This window comes from Drosophila melanogaster, chromosome 3L (assembly GCF_000001215.4).
Source record: "Drosophila melanogaster chromosome 3L".
NCBI lineage: Eukaryota > Metazoa > Arthropoda > Insecta > Diptera > Drosophilidae > Drosophila > Drosophila melanogaster.
This window is the reverse complement of record NT_037436.4, coordinates 9,475,493-9,492,340: the sequence shown is the minus strand read 5'-3', so window position 1 is coordinate 9,492,340 and position 16,848 is coordinate 9,475,493. Positions and strand designations below refer to the sequence as shown.

Genomic DNA, 16,848 nt, shown 5'->3' with positions numbered 1-16,848 from the left:
TAATGATAGTAGCTATGACGATCATGATCATCATGATGATGGTGGGGATGACGATGATGAACGCGTCGGCAGAAGTCGTCGGCAGAGGGCACCCGCTGGTGGAGATCGGTCTTATGCATTTGCATTCATTATGTTTGGCACCGTCGACGCGACCACAACGTAACTCCAAGATCGGAACCAAGTAATCGCGGCGTCTATAGATATATATATATATATAGACATCGATATAGTACAACCGTATAACCAGCTAACAACCATTACCAGATTGCTTTGGCAACCCAATCGTGTCACGTGATCGTGTCGCGATCGCTCATTCTGCTCGTCATTCATCTGTCGCCGCGTCTTGTGCAATTTGGCTGTCGAATGTGGAAGAATGTCTTGCATCTGGATTTGTGTACCGAGCTCTTAACGTTTGTCTGCCGAAATCTGTGATCTTAGTGTCTTTCAATCGATCCATCGAACAACTTGACCTTTTGAGTTCGCCGATCAGGAAATTGCTAAAAAATAAAAAAAAGATTCCTTAAATACAAAACAGTTGAAAATGTCTACGCCATATGTGATCTTGCTGATCGGTTTACTATATCTTTGCGTGGGCCCATTCATAATTGCCCAAGGCTCGGAGTTTGCTGAGCGCAACCACAAGGTGTGTAGGCCATGGCATCGCCACTAAACGTATACGATCATAAATAATACTGTCGAAAAACCAATTTCAAGAAACGCCAAATCTATCGGGAACAAGTATTGCCACATGCGGGTGGTAAGATACCCGACACCGCCTTTGAGACGGATCGATTGTTTTTGAATCGCCTGCAGAAGGAGGGCATCGCAGTGCCAGATGGGATAGTTCCCGAGCAGCGGAATCCGCAGGTAAGGATCAGCGGGATGCCCAGCTGGATTATAGCCCTTTTCTTGGGTTCTTTGGGCAAGGGATTAGGCCAAAGATCGGCAAATGTGGCAGTTCAAGTAAATTTGTGTTTTCGCAAAATATCCTTCAGCAGGTCCTTTTTAGAAGGGATCAGCAACCTATCAAATTAAGCGAAAATTCTTTAGCTTGTACACAAAGATTATGTTGCTCAGTGTAGTCAGGATTCCAAAATATGTTTACGGAAATAGCTTGTTTTTTTTCAAATAGATGCCAAAACCTCAATTCGGTTGTGAGGGAAATAAAAAGTTAGCAAATTAAGCACAGATCAATTAATCATTTAGTAATGCTTTTTATATATTTAATCCGTGCGTTCATTTTTCAAGTTTAAACAAATTGTTATAACAGCATAATCCGAATTTAGCATGCATTTATGTTTTAGTTGTTTTCATAGATGTTCAAAAATGTTGTGCTCTTAAAAGTAAGTAAAGTAAAAAAAACTGAATTCGAACAAGTCAAACATGCTTAGATGCCATAAAAATTAAGGTACTGAAAGTATCAACCAGCTATAGCAACTTGTATCCTAAAGTTGCCCAACCACGGACATTTACATAAAGCTTGGAGAGCCAAATAGACACTCAAAAACCGTATGTTCCCATCCAGGTGTATCAGTACTACAGCAAGCCCATGCGCACCGTCTTCCACATCGCCCTGAGCTCGGATGGGAGGTATACGCCGCGGGAGGGACGATACCACTACCGCCAGGTGCCAACGGTGGAGACCACGTACCTGTACCCGCAGGCGGTGGGCCGCCAGCACGTGGTGGTGCCACCGAAGCACGCCCTGCCCATCTACCGGCAGCTTCAGTTGCACAATCCGCTGCTCAACCAGGTCAAGTTGCAGCCAAAGAAGGGTGAGTTGTCGGAATGATTGAGGAGTGCAAGCAATGGCTGAGCTTTCGTCCAATTTAGCGCCCAATTTTCTGGAACTGGCGCCCACGGTTGGCAAGAGTCAGTCGCATCCATTGGCCGGTTCGGCCAAGGCGCAGTCTTATCAGAATGTGAATCTTCTGCATGGTCACAGTCCGGTGCTGCCCGCTTTCAAGAAAACCTCCAGGGGCAGCAAGACCTATGTGGACAGCTATGGCACAACCCATGTGAGTCGAGAGCAATCTAATCCCAGAGCGCTTTTATGTAATCATTTTTGGGTCTTATTATTACGTTTTTTTTCTCTTTTTTTTTGCTTAGCTCTTCAGCGAGTTTGACGATCTGCTGAACAAACTGGACCTGCAGCAAACGGGACGAAAGAATTATTAGTTTTAATACCCAACATGTAGTAGAATTTATGAATATGACAGCTATGAGATCTATCTCCAGTTAAGAGTTAAGTTTACAAGTGGTTCGCATCCATTATCTAACCATGTGCATATCATTTCAAAACCTTTGCCATACGCCCGCTCACCGTTTAGTGCACATCCATTCCCATTCCCATGTTTGCAAGCCATTCGTATCCAGCCCATGCACCGTGAAAAAATGTGGTCACAATTGAGGTAAAACTAATGTTAAAACCAATACACAACACATTTTCAAAACATTGAAAATATACTTCTTATTTGGTTATTAAAGCGTGAAGTGATATGCAACCGTTTTGTTTTCTATTGAATAAAATAAAATATTAAATTAAACCTTTTAGATAACTGAAGCTGTTTAGCTTTCTAAATCTTTTCAAGTTTTTTGTTGTATACTCTAATTGAATTTGAAAACTATATCAACAGGTATTTAGATTTCTTTTGCGTGCAGGCAGTTGCATCCACCACCCATCGCTTGCCAACCCACAACCCATCCACATATTGTACCATCTAAGCTTGGCCAGGTGAAATGGGAATTCATCGCTTTTAGCTAGTTAAGCGTAAACAATTTGTATCTTGCAAAATAAAACCATGCGCGTGTCCGTACATTGTTGTATGTTGCATTTCCCACATGAATGGTATACTTCACTATTTATATCATAATTATGTGGGGAGCAGGGGAGCATTAAGCTTCAAGCCGTTCGTTTACTGTGGCAATAATTGAAGCAGAGCTAAGTTAATTTGCCGATTTTGGGGAATGGAAAAGCTTGGGCGGGCAGCTTCCAATGCGAAAATCGTAATCGTTACACAAATCGGATCGGTACCCTTGAAAGCTCCATGCTCAAGTGGCTGCCGCTGGGAAAACTGCAGTTCAGTGTGATTTTCAAACCCAACTCGATCGGTCGTCTCTGCAGCTCCAAAGACTCCAAGCTACCACCAACTAGCGACAAAGTAGGCGGAAAAGATACATACATAGATACTTTTGTAACCGACATAATGATGCCAAAGCTGGGCTGTTTCTCATTTTGGCTAATGTTCGTTGTCGGAGCCGCGGTGGCCATCGAAGTTCAGGTGAGGATTGGGTATCGGAAAACGAGTGTATAATTATGCTAGGGAGTCGATTGGGAGGAGTGTGTGCCACCCCAATTGACAAAGCTCTGGGTGTCTTAGCCACGTTCACTTTTGACCCAAAAATTGTAGCATGCAATGTACTCAATGTGTACACTGATAAAAAATTTATGATTTATGATGTGAAAATATACTATTTAACAAATATTTTATTTACTTTTGAGCATAAGAAGAGTTTGATGTCTGAAAGTAAATATGATTACAGTCTCTTGAATATTTCTATCAAAGTATATCTATCCACGAGTATTGTTATAATGAGGCTGTGTCACGCGGGGATTTGGGGGTACTAAGACCAAACCGGATTGGGGCACGAGCAGTGGCATGTCTTATGCAATAGAAACATTTGATATGGTTACAGAAATTCGGATATCTATTCAATCCACCGCAACCGGAACACCCGCAGCATCACGAGAAGAAGCAAGACTTGAACAAGATACCTGGAGTTCCGGGCGTTGATTATCCGATTTACCACGAGGTGCCACACACCCACTTCAGTTGCCACAATGTGCCGGCCACTCCGGGAATGTACGCCAACGTGGAGACGGGCTGCCAGGCGTACCACGTGTGCCACGATGGACGCGAAGGTGACCAGGGCGCCAAGTTCCTATGCACCAACGGCACCATCTTCAACCAGAAGGAATTCGCCTGCGATTGGTGGTACAATGTCAAGTGTGAGGAGGCTACCCACTTTTACCAGTAAGTTGTATGGTTAATTTGTATATATTATTTTGTTTAAACTATTGGTATTTCTTACAGCTTGAATGCCGATCCCGAGCACAATCCCTACATTCCCAAAAAGAAACCTGAGCTGGAACCTTATGCAAATGATATTCATGATGCTAGCAAATTTCTGATACAAGCTTAAATCCATTTCCGTTCTCATTGTGTTGTTGTTGTTCCCAATCTTGTAAATAAAAAACATAACATTATAACAAAGAGTGGGTAGCCCCTTTTTCAATTGCATATTTGATATTTTATATGCATATTTGATATAAACTTAAATCGTACATACGTAGCTAGATTTTTCTTTTCTTTTACGCACTTTTATTTTTTGGAATTCACCTATAAAAAACTCACCAACGCTAATTTGACGCACATGTAAAATAACTGTAAGATATTTATTTATTTGGTATGTTTATTTTGGTATGTTTTCATGGTTTAGTCTGTGGTATTTTGTGGCTAAACAAGGCGTTTTCAGCATTTCCATGAGCTGACATCACAGTCTTATTAAAAACAATAGCAATATTCTCGACTATAATCGCTCCGCTCGAAACTAGTAATAAGTATAAACGAGAAATATGAATCTGTTAGACTTGCCACAAACACTAATTCAGGACATTTTGGAGTTGCTCCCCTACGACGAGGTGGCAAAAAAACGAGAGGTGAGCTAATAAATGACGTCCCAGGAGTCCCTGATCCATGACTAAAACTAAACGTTTCCAATCCCCAGGTGTGCACTCTATTTAATTATCTTGGGCAGCAAATATTAAACAAGGGTTTTAACAAGATCATTATGGCCCATGCCAAGAACTTCAAGCGCATCAAATCCATGCTGCCACGACGGGAATCGGAACGCAGGTAAGTCCCCTATCACATTCGCGATACATCGAGATGTTTCTAATGACTTCATGGTTTTTCCCCCGTCAGGAACCACATTCTATCCCGCCACTCGGACATACTTACCTCGATCGAAACACGGATCTCGATGCTGACCATGACGTACTCCAAGTTTATTGACCTCAACATCTGCTGTTTCATACCTGGTCGCGTTCTGGACGAGATCAACAGCATCCTGCGCATTTTGAGCACCTCCACTAAACAGCTGCGACCACATGAAGTGCTGCAGGAGCTGCGCGACATCTCCTCCATGGCCATTGAGCATTTCGACGAAAAGATTGCTGTGAATTTCAAATTGGAACACCGAAAACAATTGGCGGAATCCACGGCGGCCGGAGCTCGACTTGTGGTTTGCAGTGCCTTGGGCGACATAAGCTTTAGTGGCGTAAGGCGAACCGGAATCAGTCGTCCCGTAGATCATGGGCTCGTCCAGCAGGCTATCGTTCAGTTGGCCCCCATATCTGCCAGCAAATCACACTCTGATTCCTCTCAAAAGGATCGCATGTCTAAACAACTGTTCAAGCAATACCAGCTCCAAAGGTCACTTTCGCAAAAGATTCGCCTCTTGGAAGTGTCGCGCAAGGTGCAGGATCGCCGATTGCAGGAAGCCCTATCCAGCATCACCGAACTGACCACCCAAGTGTCCGAACTTAAGCGCCAAATGGAGGATGTGGTGGCCAATATGCCCAGTTGCGCTGTTAAACGTCAGGCTGTCGCCAGCGCGGACTGCTTACCACCGGCCCTGAAAAAACCCAAGGTGTAGCCAAGGATTAGCAATACTAAATAGCTTTTAAATAAAACTTCCCTCCAGATGGTGTAGCTGGAGTACGTAGCATTAATTAGGCAGTGCATCTTCGATATATCGCGTTAAGATTTATTGTTGCACTTGTTACTTAAATATTGTATTACTACTATATAAATACATTGAACATCTAGTGAAAAGTTCTCATTTACGTAATCGCAATCGCCTGACCTTGATGGATGATTTCGTCTGTATAGTTTTTGGTTGAATGAACAGTACGTCTTGGGTTGTCCCGCCTCACAACTTCAGTCAGCGATAGTAACTCTGGCTTTCATTTAGTTCGTTAGTTGGTAGAGAACCATCCCGGGACGGTCCCTTGCTATTGTTAGTGACTTAAACTAGCGCTCTATGTGTGTGGATATCTGGGTCTGTGTCGTTCTATGATGCTATGGTAATTACTCGTTATCTTAGCGTATAAAAGGTAGTAGAAATTGCAACACGTTAGCATGGTTTCTTTGAGGGTCTTTGACTTAATTCGAAAGCTAACTACGTAGTACGTACATACACTAAGGCTCTCTATATACAATAACACAAATGGGAGGAGGGTGGGGGGTTAACATTTTCGGGGAGGGTAAATATTGCATAACAAAAAATTTAAATGGAAAACAAAATTCATTGCAAACTTCTTATCGACGTAATGTATAAACTAGTCAAAATTGAAAGCATTGCCACGTTGAAATATGAACAGTTACATCTCTCTATATCCGATCCTACTCTCTTATCTTACAGTTAGTAATAGTGTCAGTTAGTCAACTGGGAGATAAACGTTGCATTAATATGTGTGTTTTGTGTGTCCATGGATTAACTCGTAGACATTTCTATATTTCACCCAATTATCAATTATCTGCTCACTAGCGATGGCGAATCACATAGGTATACACATTTCTTAATATGTACATCTGCGCTGGGTTCCTAATCAAAATTCCTATCCTTATCTTTATCTGTGCCTGAATCTTTCGTGCGCCGCCGATTAGTAACGACGCCGACGATGCTACTTTTTCTTTACGGCTGCCTTATGGTTGATCTTCTCCTGCAGTTGCCGTATAAGCTGTTGTATATCATCAACGTTATACGCGTAGATTAGCTTGCATTGCTTTGCCTGAATGTTGCCGTTGTTAAGGTTTTTCAACGCATGTTGCAGGCAGTAAATGTTGCCATCCTCGGTGCGCACCATCGATATGTACAGGTTGGCGCGGCACAGGTCACATTCGCTCTCGATGGACTTGTAAGGCGGCTGTTGCTGCTTCTTGGCCTTTTGACCTTTCTCCGCCTGCACTTTTTCGGTTGATGTCACACCAGCAGCCTGAAAGATGCAGGGATCAAGAAATAAGTATCAGATTGCACAGCTGGCTTTATCTTAACTCACCCTAAGCTGCTCTCGGGCAGCGGATTCCTTCTCGCAAACATCGTTTAGCATTGGCAACATTTGATGCAGGGCTTCGGAGTTGACCCGCTGGTCATAACCCAAGGCAAAGAGCAGCTGTTCCAAAGAGAACATGGCTGGCTCACAGCTTTCGTGAATGTCCTAAAACCCAAAAAACATAAACTTAGTTTGCATAAAGTGCCAGATCAGATACTAAAACATACCCTGAAATCATCTTTGGCCAAATCCAACCAGGACATTGTGGCAAAGTAAACGCTCTCGGAGACCACATAACCCGTGGCCAGGCTTGAGGTATACGCCCGTGGGAAGACCACAATAAATTCACCTGGCTTCTGTTCGATGCGGCACAGTGACACCCCCCGATCCGTGAGCATGTGCGGTGGCACCATAACCGTATCACAGGGCAACCAGATTGTCTTGTTCTGGCAGTGCGTCGGAATCAGCGACGTGAGAGCCGCTCTGAAGTTCGCACTCTGATCATCGGGAATTCCATACCAAAGCTTTGAGGCACCGGTGTGAAGGTACTCGATCCATGACAGGCCATGTGGATCCCTGTACCAGCAGCAGGCGGAGAAAAGCATGCCCACGTGTAGCGTGGGAACTGTTACGCCCATAACAGGACCCAAGGATCGCAGCACAGAACCAGAATTATTGGTCAACACTTTCAGATTCCACGGATGCCTGGCATAGTTTGAACCTTTCCCCTTGGGTCCTGGACTAGGGAAGCCATAGCCCCAACCTGAGCTGTCAATGGAGCCCGAGTGAACGCAGACATGGCTGTCACGGACGGCGACATGTCGCCAGAACTCCGCTTCCACCTCGTTGACCGTGGGATCAGTGCTTTTGAACCACAGCGCCATCGTATTACGGGCAATCCTGTAAAACTGGCTGAGTGGCATACTTCTTCCCTTCACGATGCATTCCATGGACACGCCGTCTATCTCCTCCTCGGACTCTTCGTCCTCGTCACTGCTCAGATCGTCCTCCTCGTTGGACACGCTCTCCGTGTTCACAAAACGATCCGCATTCCGACGAGCCCGTGCCTCCCGCTTGGCCCAGTCGGCCTCCACCTCGTCAAAGAGCTTCTGTCGCTCTGCCGGTGACAAGGTATCGTAAGGCAACAGGTACTTGCAGTATATGTCGTCCAGCTTGGTCACACGATCTTGAGCTAGCTTGGGTATGCACATCTCCTCCGCCACGCGTGCCCACTTCTTCTTTTCGATAACTTCCTTGAGACCTCCCAGCTCCTGGACCGTGTGATATAATCGTGGCAAATCCACCTCCATTCCACCGATCCAAGGCGGGTGATTCATAACGATGCTTTGGGTGGCCAGGTACTTTTTGATGGCACTCAGCTCCTTGGCACTAGGTCCCCAGCGGTGGAGCATTTTGTGCACGTACTGATTGTAAGCTGTGAAGCGCATCTCATCCGAGATCCGGCATTCCGGCTTAAAGCTGGCCGGCGGAATGATCTTACAAATGCCAAACCTGGCTGCTATTGGTGTTATCCGCTCGATAAACTCAATGGGATCGGCAAATTCCTTTTCCGTTGGTCGGAAGATGGGCGCTTCCACCATTTGGGTGGGATCATCGTGTCGCGGAAAGGCCGTATTGTTGGCCATCTTAATGGGTGTGTCATCCTTGTACTTCTTAGCCACGGCTGCTGCAGTGGAGCTCGTCTGGGCAGCTGTGCGGGATTTAGCGGAGCCAGAAAATAGTGATGAGTTCGAGTTCACGCGCACCAAGCTGGAGGCCCCAGGTGCTGCTGCTGCTCCCGCCGCTGCCGATGTGCTCGCCTTGGGCAAGCTCTTAAGGCTTGTAGTCGTTGAGGCCGCATCATTGCTGGCCGCATGGAGCAACGTCTTTACGAGCTCATTGGTATTCAACGACTCTGGCAACGGCTTTGAGTTGGTATCCATTTGAGCCTTGGTCACCAGAGTGGCCTGCATAACCACCTTCTGATTGGGGCCGTCGGGGCCCTCTCGCCCCAGCTTAACTGCTACGCCTTGAATGCCTCCATCACCGCTGCCACCCACACCAGCTCCTTGCAGGGGAATGTAAAAGGTAGCACCCTCTGCATCTGAATCGCCACTAGCTTCTACGGGTGGTGCTGGTGGCGCCGGAGCCTGTTGCTGTTGCTTTTTAGCTCCTCTCCCTGTGGGCGCCTTCGATGGTTTGCCTTCGATCTTGCAGTTCTCCGTAGGACTTAGCGTTAGTTGGACAGCCGTCGCTGCTGCTGCGGCTGCTGCTCTCTTTTTCGTTGGAGACCGTTCGCTTAGCGCATTGGGCACAAGAGCTGGGGCAGGAACTGGACTAGGATCAGTGCGACGTCGGTTGCCCGACTTACTGCCAGACTCATCATCCTTGCCAAAGGCATAGACCGATTCCCGTTTGGTTCCCGCACCGCTTGGAGGATTTGATGCTGGTTTTGTCTCCGCCTGTTGCTGCTGGGCCTTAGCGTTCTTTTGATTATAAACTGGAGTACGTTTCGGATTTGCAGGAGTTGGTGCTGCGGGCGGAGAAGCTAATGCAGTTGCTCCACCGCCAGCAGTGGCATTTCTCTTTCCCTTCTCCGCTTTTTGCTTCACAGCTGGCGGTGGCGTTGGGCTGCTCTTAGATGGTGTGAGAGATGCGGGCGTCGGTGTGGAAGAGATGGGTGTAGGAGGAGTAGCGGCTGTACTTCTTGGCTGAGTTGCAGCCTTAGATGCAGCGGCCTTCGCTGACTCTTTGCCCTTCCGATCGTTGACTTTTTTTTCCACAGCCAAAGACTCATTGGATGTGATCTTCTGTGTGAGATTCACAGGTGTTGAGGATTTGTCGTAGTCCAAAGCATCACAGTCCTTGCTATCCGCCTGCTCGTGTAGTTCCTTGCGATTGGGAGGAGTGACCAGCACAGGAGTTGCCTTCAGGGATGGTCCCTTGGCGGACCAGGCACTCTCACTCTTACCAAGATCGCCACGCGTATTTTTCGATGATGAACTAAAGCTTGCACTGAGCTCCTTATCATCTCTTGTCGGCGGAGGAGTAGTCGATTGCTGGGGCCTTAAGCTGTCATCAAAATCGTCATCCAAATCGTCCTGGATTTCATCCGGATTGGATGAGCATTCAATGAGCCATTTTTGAATCTGCTCGTGCGTCATGTTAACCTTGGCCTTGCGTCGCTCTTTGCTAGACAACTGGTCGCCAAAGTAACCCTCCGTGGGCACCACTGGCCCCAGCACAGGCTTGTGTATAGAACCGCACTTGCCCAAAGTGCATTTCGTATTGTCTGGTCCAGAACTCTGGGCCAAACTCACGCTGGCAATGCCAAAGATTTTGCCCGACTCCTCTTTGCTGGGCATCAGAGTGGCCTGCGCTAGTATACTCCCAATCTCGTCTTTTAGAGGATCAGAATTGGCACCTGCTCCCCCTCCGGTTGCTGCACTATTACTGTGTGCCGGCGGTGGTGTGGACGTGGCTGTTACTGTGGTAGCCACCGTCGTCTGATGGGCTGCCGCTGCCGACGTGGAAGCCACTGGCATTGGTGCTGCATTGACTGTAGCTGCGATACTCATGCTAAGATTTAAGCTGGATGTCTGGATCACAACCTGGCTGACTGGCGGAGAAGGCGGCGGTGGTGCCAAGGGACTTTTGGTGGCAGACGATGGAGTGCCCACGGTGGTAGCTGTGGTTCCCGATGTCGGTTGAAACTTCACCGGCGATGGGCTTGGAAAGCTGCTGGTCGATGATCTGGGCAGTGGGCTTCGCTCGTACTTAGGCGTTAGAAAGTTTGGATTGATTTTTGGACACTGATACGCCTCGATGGGCGGTGGATAAGTTGTCGGTGGCGTCTGGTACTTCAGCGGGGATGAGCCCTGGGAGGGAGTTTTACTCCCAGACGGTGCTCCGCCTCCAAACTGATGGGTGGGCGTAGGTGGTGGCCGCACATAACCGGAATGATAGTGGGGCGATGCCTGCGGCAGATACGACGAGGTTTTCTGAAAACTTACAGCCCCACTAGCACTTCCCGGCAGCGCATACGTGGCAGGAACGTTCAGAATCTTAGACGTAGGCACCGGCGGTTTCTTCTCCATGGTTTTCAGTGGTGAATAACTTGCTTGAATGCTTGGAAACATCGGCATGGAACCCAATGATGAAGTAGCTTTTGCCGTCAACGGGAGCATGGTCAGCTGAGTGGTACCAGTTGAAGTCGGTAGTATACTGGGCACCGCCAGCGAGGGAGCGACCGAAACTGCAGGCGTGGGCACAGAGATGGGCGATGGAACCGGTACCAATTTGGGCGGTGGACTGGCCATCTTTGGGGGCAATAATTCCTTCTCTTTCACCGCAACCGCTGGCACTTTGATGGCCAGGGGTTCGTCATCCGAGTCGCTAAAGCTCTTCTCTAGCTTCCGCTTCGTTTCGTTTAGCTCCTCGTTGATGAGAAAGTCCTCCTCCTCGTCGGAGTCGACTTTCGAATGTTCGGACTTGGCTTTGGGCTTGGCCTGTTGTTCAGACATCTTAGCCAGGGAGCCCTTCTTTACCAACATGCCCTCGATTCGCGGTTTGTGAGCTGGACCGGCATTTACTTTGTTCTGCTTAGGTGGACGACCACGTCGGGCTGGGGGTGGTGGCTTCTCCTCCTCGGCTTCTGGAGGGGAGGGGGACTCATTGCGAGTGGCTTCTACCGGAGCAGTAACTGGCGAATCCTTAGGTCGGGGCGACGGCTTACGGGTTGATTTGCCTGCCGAAAGCACCGTCGAGGCCTCCGGCACGTTTAACTTTCCCGCCGCATTACGCTTGATCTCGTTCTCCATCTTTTCCATTTCTTTCACGTTGGGTATGTCAGGAAAGCTACTCATTGACAGGTCGTCCTCCTCGTCATCGGCCAGCTGAAGCTTGTGACCAATGATGCCCATGTAAATGGCTGCAGCTTCCTTGGTTTTGCGGGAAGGCCGCTGCGATCTCTGAGGCTCTAACTCCGCGGAATCCTCTGATGCCTTACTTTTCGCAGACTTTCGAGATCCTCGGGCATTGGTGGCGACTTTTTTCGAGGACGGTGGTGCCAAGTCTTCCTCATCCGCTGGTGCGTCCTCTGCTTTCTTTTTACCAGCTTTACCTCTTTTCCCACCACTAGGTGGCTCCTCCACTTTGCTCTCTGGGACAGGATGCTTTTCCTTTTCCTTCTCCTTTTCTTTATCCTTTTTTTCCTTGGCCTTATCTCTCTCAATCTCTTCTTCCTTTTCTCTCTGCTTTTCCTTCTCAATTTCCTTTTCCTTATCTAATTTTTTAGCTGCCGCTTTGCGATTCCTGGCTGCAGGAGCAATTGGGGCAGCTCCACCTTTCTTAGGACTCGCCCCTTTGGCACCCTTTTTCAGCTTGATGGACTTGGCCAGGGGCTGCTCATCATCTGAGCTAAAATCAAAGACATTCAGACTCTTCTTTCCCTTCGCCACCGCACCATGTAGACTATCCCCATTCTCCAGCTGCTGCTTTGCTTCTTTGGCGTAAATACTGGAATTCGTCTTCTCCTTGGCTTCCTTTATTTGCTTAGTTGGCTCCTGCTCCTTTTCCGTTTTGCTTGGTGGCGTTTCAGGCTGCTTTTTGGGCTCATCCTTTGGTGGATCATGAGCTCCAGGTTCCTCCTTGTGCGGCGGAACCTTAACGGGCTCGAAAAAAGCCCTCTGTCTTGTCATTCGACCGGAGGACTCGGGTGAGGGTATAAAAATGGGTGACTCCCGTTGCCTTACACGCTTAACGGGCGCCTTATCTTTCAGAACTGTCTGGCCTTCCGGCGCGGGCTCCACAGCTTTCTTGGCTGCCGAGGGTCGTCCCCTTTTGGTGGGTTCCGCTTTTACAGGACTGTCTGCCTTGACTTCCTCACCATTGCGCGAGGTGGCATCGTGAGCAGAGAAGAACTCATCTTCATCGTCATCTGCCTCTTGTTCGTCGAGATCCTCTGAATTGTCATCATCAATGACGGGTTTACTTTCCTTCGTGCTGGCACGATTAGAGCGGCGCTTGTTGTCCTTGGATAATGCTGCGGGTGTAGTCTTATCGTGGGAAATGCCTGCTCCTCTGCCTCTTGCTCCACGTCGATTACCATCGGTGACAACTTCTGCTCGTTTTCGCACTGCTCCTGGCAGTACAGGAGTAGGATTTCGCGAGGGAATCTTAGGCGCTTCAGCTGCAATGAGATTGTTTTTATCACTAGCTGGTTTTTCAGCTGTTGAGGGTTTCTCAGTAGGATCGGGTATAGGGGCTACCACATCCACCTTCTTGGTCGCGCCTTTGGCCGGTCGTCCGCGCTTCTTTTTGTTGCCAGCCAAGCTCGCTCGACTGTTGTTGGGCTTTCTAGCATTGTTATTATTGTTGGCTCCCGTCGACGAGGCTTCCGAATCCTTGGACTTGCCCTGGTTAAGGAAATCCAAGTGGGCGGGCAACGCGCGAGTGCCACGAAAGCATAGAAAGGTAAGAAAGTCCTGTGGCTTTGGACACTTGTTGGGCAGGATCTCGATAGGCGGCTGATTGCTATCCGCTCCGGAGGTGCTGGGCCCCGATCCGGATCCAGCTGCCGCTGCTGCTGCGCTGTATGCGATGCTGGAGGAGCTGCTGGGCGCACTCTGTCCCTGGGCAAACTTGCGCTGTGCCTGCACCTTCGTTCTGCAAATGGAAGGAGCCAAAGAGCAGTGTGAGAGATATTTAATTGGTGGTAACAAGGCAATATGATATAAATTAGAAAATTCAATATTCATTTGGGATCATAATAAAGGCAACATCACAAACAGTGGACATTCGATAAAAAGTTTAATTCGGTTAATAAAACTAAATTTACCATCCAACTTTATTTTAGGATTTCTGTGTGTATTATTCTTTGGCTATCAATTTATTTTTAGCATATAAATAAATGAAAGAATATAGGAACAACAATGAGGTCATTACTTTGTATTTGTAAACAACATTGAAACTATGTATGGAATATAGAAAATAGATTGCATGTAAATCAATTGATTTAATTGACAATCTAAAATAACAATTGTAATGTTAAAAATTAGTAAAATAAATTTCACTTATCAATTATTAAAAATGTATGCAAGAAATCATTTTTATATTCATTTGCTATGTATTCGGTGAAGTACCCACGACGTAGTAAATCAATCTGAGTAGGTAAATATTGCCTAATTATCAAAGCCGAATATTCAGCTTAGTGACTAACCACTGTATATATATATATCCACCTGCTGGGAAGGAGCGCTCCCCCAGCAGACCCCCCCCCCGCGCACGACGGATGCGAAACACCCCTTCGTCGAGGAAAACAACAACGCCACGACACGCTGTTGACGCTGGCTTATACAACAAACCGAGAGCTGCCCTCCGTAGTTACTCCCCCTTGTGACCCCCCCCCCCTGCAGTGCCCCACTCCCAACCCCTATCCGTTTCCATTCCAATCAAGCAGCTAACAAACGCTGCGACGTCATCTCCATATAGTGCCACACACGTATGTAATAATGGATAAGCCCTCTAAACATTACCCATATCGTTGAGCATATGTGGACTGGCGGACTCACCTCTTGGGCATTTCGGGCGAGGACTCGATGGCCGCCACTGCCGACGGAGGTGCCAGCGAGGAGCCAGCGGGCGGTACGGGCGGAGGCGGTGGGGGCGTCTCTGTCTCCTTGCGGCGACGCTTGTTGTTGTCTTTGGAGACAACCATTTTGTTGCGAACTTTTCGCGCCTCTTTTTCTCTCGCCTCTTTTCTTTCGCTCGCGCGCCTTCGTCCGTTGAATTAATTATTATTATTCGTATTATTTATTATCGCACATACAATTCTCCGCCGGACACTTCTTTATTATGTATAGATTTGCATATATATATGTGCACATATGTACGTATATATAAATATATATATGTACGTATATATCTACAACGAATAGCGTTTTTGTTGCTGCCTCTGCTGCAGCACGCAATTTTCGTATTTTCGCTTCATCTTAACGGCGACTCAGCGGTGGTTTTATCCCTCGAAATAAACACTAAAATGCTGTTTATTGTCTTGTTATTGTTTAGTGCACTCTGTGTTCACATTTCACACACGACAAGTGCTGCAAATTTCATTTTCTTTCGCGAGATTTGCTTGCACATATTTTTTTCGTCTTCTGCTTCTTCTTACACCGCTTTTGCTTTGTGTCATGGCGGATGGTCGGGTTGCCATACTATTTTTCCAGGGCGGCACAAGCAGTAGGCCACTCATTTGATTTCCGTCACATCTGGCAAGGTTGGTTCACTCTGTGAGTTGACAGAAAATTTTGTGCAGTAAAAGCACCATTTTTGTAGCGAAATCTATAGTAGAAAGATATTCAAGTGACTACTATTAACATGGGCGACGGTGCTGGAAATTGGTGTCTCATTGAATCCGATCCCGGGGTATTCACAGAGCTTATTCGCGAATTCGGTAAGTTATTGGCGGGCTTTGCCAGCGACGCCGGCAATTGGGATAAGAAAAGTTAATAATACTGTGTACGTTCGACCAGGATGCGATGGGGCACAGGTGGAGGAGATCTGGAGTCTCGACAGCGAGTCCTTCAAGAACCTAGAGCCCATCCATGGTCTGATCTTCCTGTTCAAGTGGGTGCAGGAGGATGAACCCGCTGGAAAAGTGGTCCTGGATCGGGAGAACATCTTCTTTGCCAAGCAGGTGATCAACAACGCATGCGCCACCCAGGCGATCTTGAGCCTCCTGATGAACCTGGATCATGAGGACATCAAATTGGGCGAGACCCTCACCAATTTTAAGGAGTTCTGCCAGTGCTTCGATCCGTACAACAAGGGATTAACTTTGAGCAACGCTAGCCAGATTCGCACGGTGCACAACTCCTTTGCTCGCCCAACACTCTTCGAGCTGGACACTAAGAACCAGAAGAAGGACGATGACGTGTACCACTTTGTCGGCTATATGCCCATCGGAGGAAGACTGTACGAGCTGGACGGCCTGAGGGAGGGACCCATTGATCTTGGTGAGATCAAGTCGGAGCAGAACTGGATCGATGTGGTGCGTCCGATTATTGAGAAGCGCATGCAGCGCTACAGCGACGGCGAGATCCACTTCAATCTGATGGCTCTGATCTCGGACAGGCAGCGCATTTATGAACAGCAGATTGAGAAGCTGCTTAATCCGGCGCCCAATGCTATGGACACTGAGGAGGATCGACAGGCGGAGATCAGTAGCTTGCGCACGTACATAGAGTACGAGATTCAGAAAAAGAAGCGCTACAAAGTGGAGAATGTGCGGCGCAAGCACAACTATTTGCCCTTCATCGTGGAGCTCTTAAAAATTCTGGGCGAGAACGGACAACTAATGCCCATCTACGAGAAGGCCAAGCAGAGGGCGCTAGAACGCGAGCAGGCGCAGCGCAAAAAGGATACCGACTAAGCATTTACAGTATATATTTAAAATTTCCCGTTGGACAATTTAAAATTGCTGCGATATTTGAAATAAAAGAAAAAAGAATGGAAATTATCAGATATTGAAACGAGGAGAGCCAGTTTATATTGCTCTTTAGTAGTTAGATGAAACTGCCTTTGTACTGTACTTTAGTTTTTATATTAAACATCCTGCTCTCTGCCAGTTAATCGTACGCACATCTGCGTGTTAATCTAAATATACCTTATACATATAGTAAAAAATTTAAATAGAACGCAAAAATAAACAGTTTCGGTAACGTAAAGAAAAC

At 47.3% G+C, this 16,848-nt stretch overlaps 5 protein-coding genes across 7 annotated transcripts; 4 read left to right on the top strand and 1 right to left on the bottom strand.

Moving 5' to 3' along the window:
* The first annotated feature begins 125 nt into the window (after positions 1-125).
* CG32037 (uncharacterized protein) lies at positions 126-2,839 on the top strand. 2 transcript variants are annotated; one of them, NM_001274704.1, is made up of 5 exons: positions 126-643; positions 715-867; positions 1,526-1,775; positions 1,834-2,018; positions 2,110-2,839. In NM_001274704.1, the coding sequence occupies exons 1-5, from the start codon at positions 542-544 to the stop codon at positions 2,176-2,178; spliced, it is 759 nt and encodes a 252-aa protein (NP_001261633.1). In that variant the 5' UTR covers positions 126-541; the 3' UTR covers positions 2,179-2,839. The 2 variants fall into 2 exon arrangements, with proteins under 2 accessions (NP_001261633.1, NP_648326.1); NM_140069.3 differs by having other exon boundaries at positions 2,110-2,543.
* A 268-nt stretch (positions 2,840-3,107) lies between these two features.
* On the top strand, positions 3,108-4,291 carry CG32036 (uncharacterized protein). Its single transcript, NM_168348.3, has 3 exons — positions 3,108-3,281; positions 3,697-4,034; positions 4,095-4,291. Exons 1-3 carry the CDS (start codon positions 3,207-3,209, stop codon positions 4,201-4,203), a joined length of 522 nt encoding a protein of 173 aa, NP_729504.2. The 5' UTR covers positions 3,108-3,206; the 3' UTR covers positions 4,204-4,291.
* Positions 4,292-4,550: 259 nt separating this feature from the next.
* pall (pallbearer) lies at positions 4,551-5,893 on the top strand. Its single transcript, NM_140068.3, has 3 exons — positions 4,551-4,720; positions 4,789-4,916; positions 4,986-5,893. The coding sequence occupies exons 1-3, from the start codon at positions 4,637-4,639 to the stop codon at positions 5,716-5,718; spliced, it is 945 nt and encodes a 314-aa protein (NP_648325.2). The 5' UTR covers positions 4,551-4,636; the 3' UTR covers positions 5,719-5,893.
* Jarid2 (Jumonji, AT rich interactive domain 2) lies at positions 5,811-15,303 on the bottom strand. The gene is made up of 4 exons (NM_140067.2): positions 14,689-15,303; positions 7,345-13,783; positions 7,124-7,282; positions 5,811-7,060 (listed from the first exon to the last, which is right to left on the bottom strand). The coding sequence occupies exons 1-4, from the start codon at positions 14,832-14,834 to the stop codon at positions 6,749-6,751; spliced, it is 7,056 nt and encodes a 2,351-aa protein (NP_648324.1). The 5' UTR covers positions 14,835-15,303; the 3' UTR covers positions 5,811-6,748.
* A 72-nt stretch (positions 15,304-15,375) lies between these two features.
* Positions 15,376-16,848, top strand: Uch-L5 (Ubiquitin carboxy-terminal hydrolase L5). Of its 2 annotated transcripts, none has more exons than NM_079279.3 (2): positions 15,376-15,569; positions 15,649-16,848. In NM_079279.3, the coding sequence occupies exons 1-2, from the start codon at positions 15,494-15,496 to the stop codon at positions 16,545-16,547; spliced, it is 975 nt and encodes a 324-aa protein (NP_524003.1). In that variant the 5' UTR covers positions 15,376-15,493; the 3' UTR covers positions 16,548-16,848. The 2 variants fall into 2 exon arrangements, with proteins under 2 accessions (NP_524003.1, NP_001261632.1); NM_001274703.1 differs by having other exon boundaries at positions 15,649-16,607.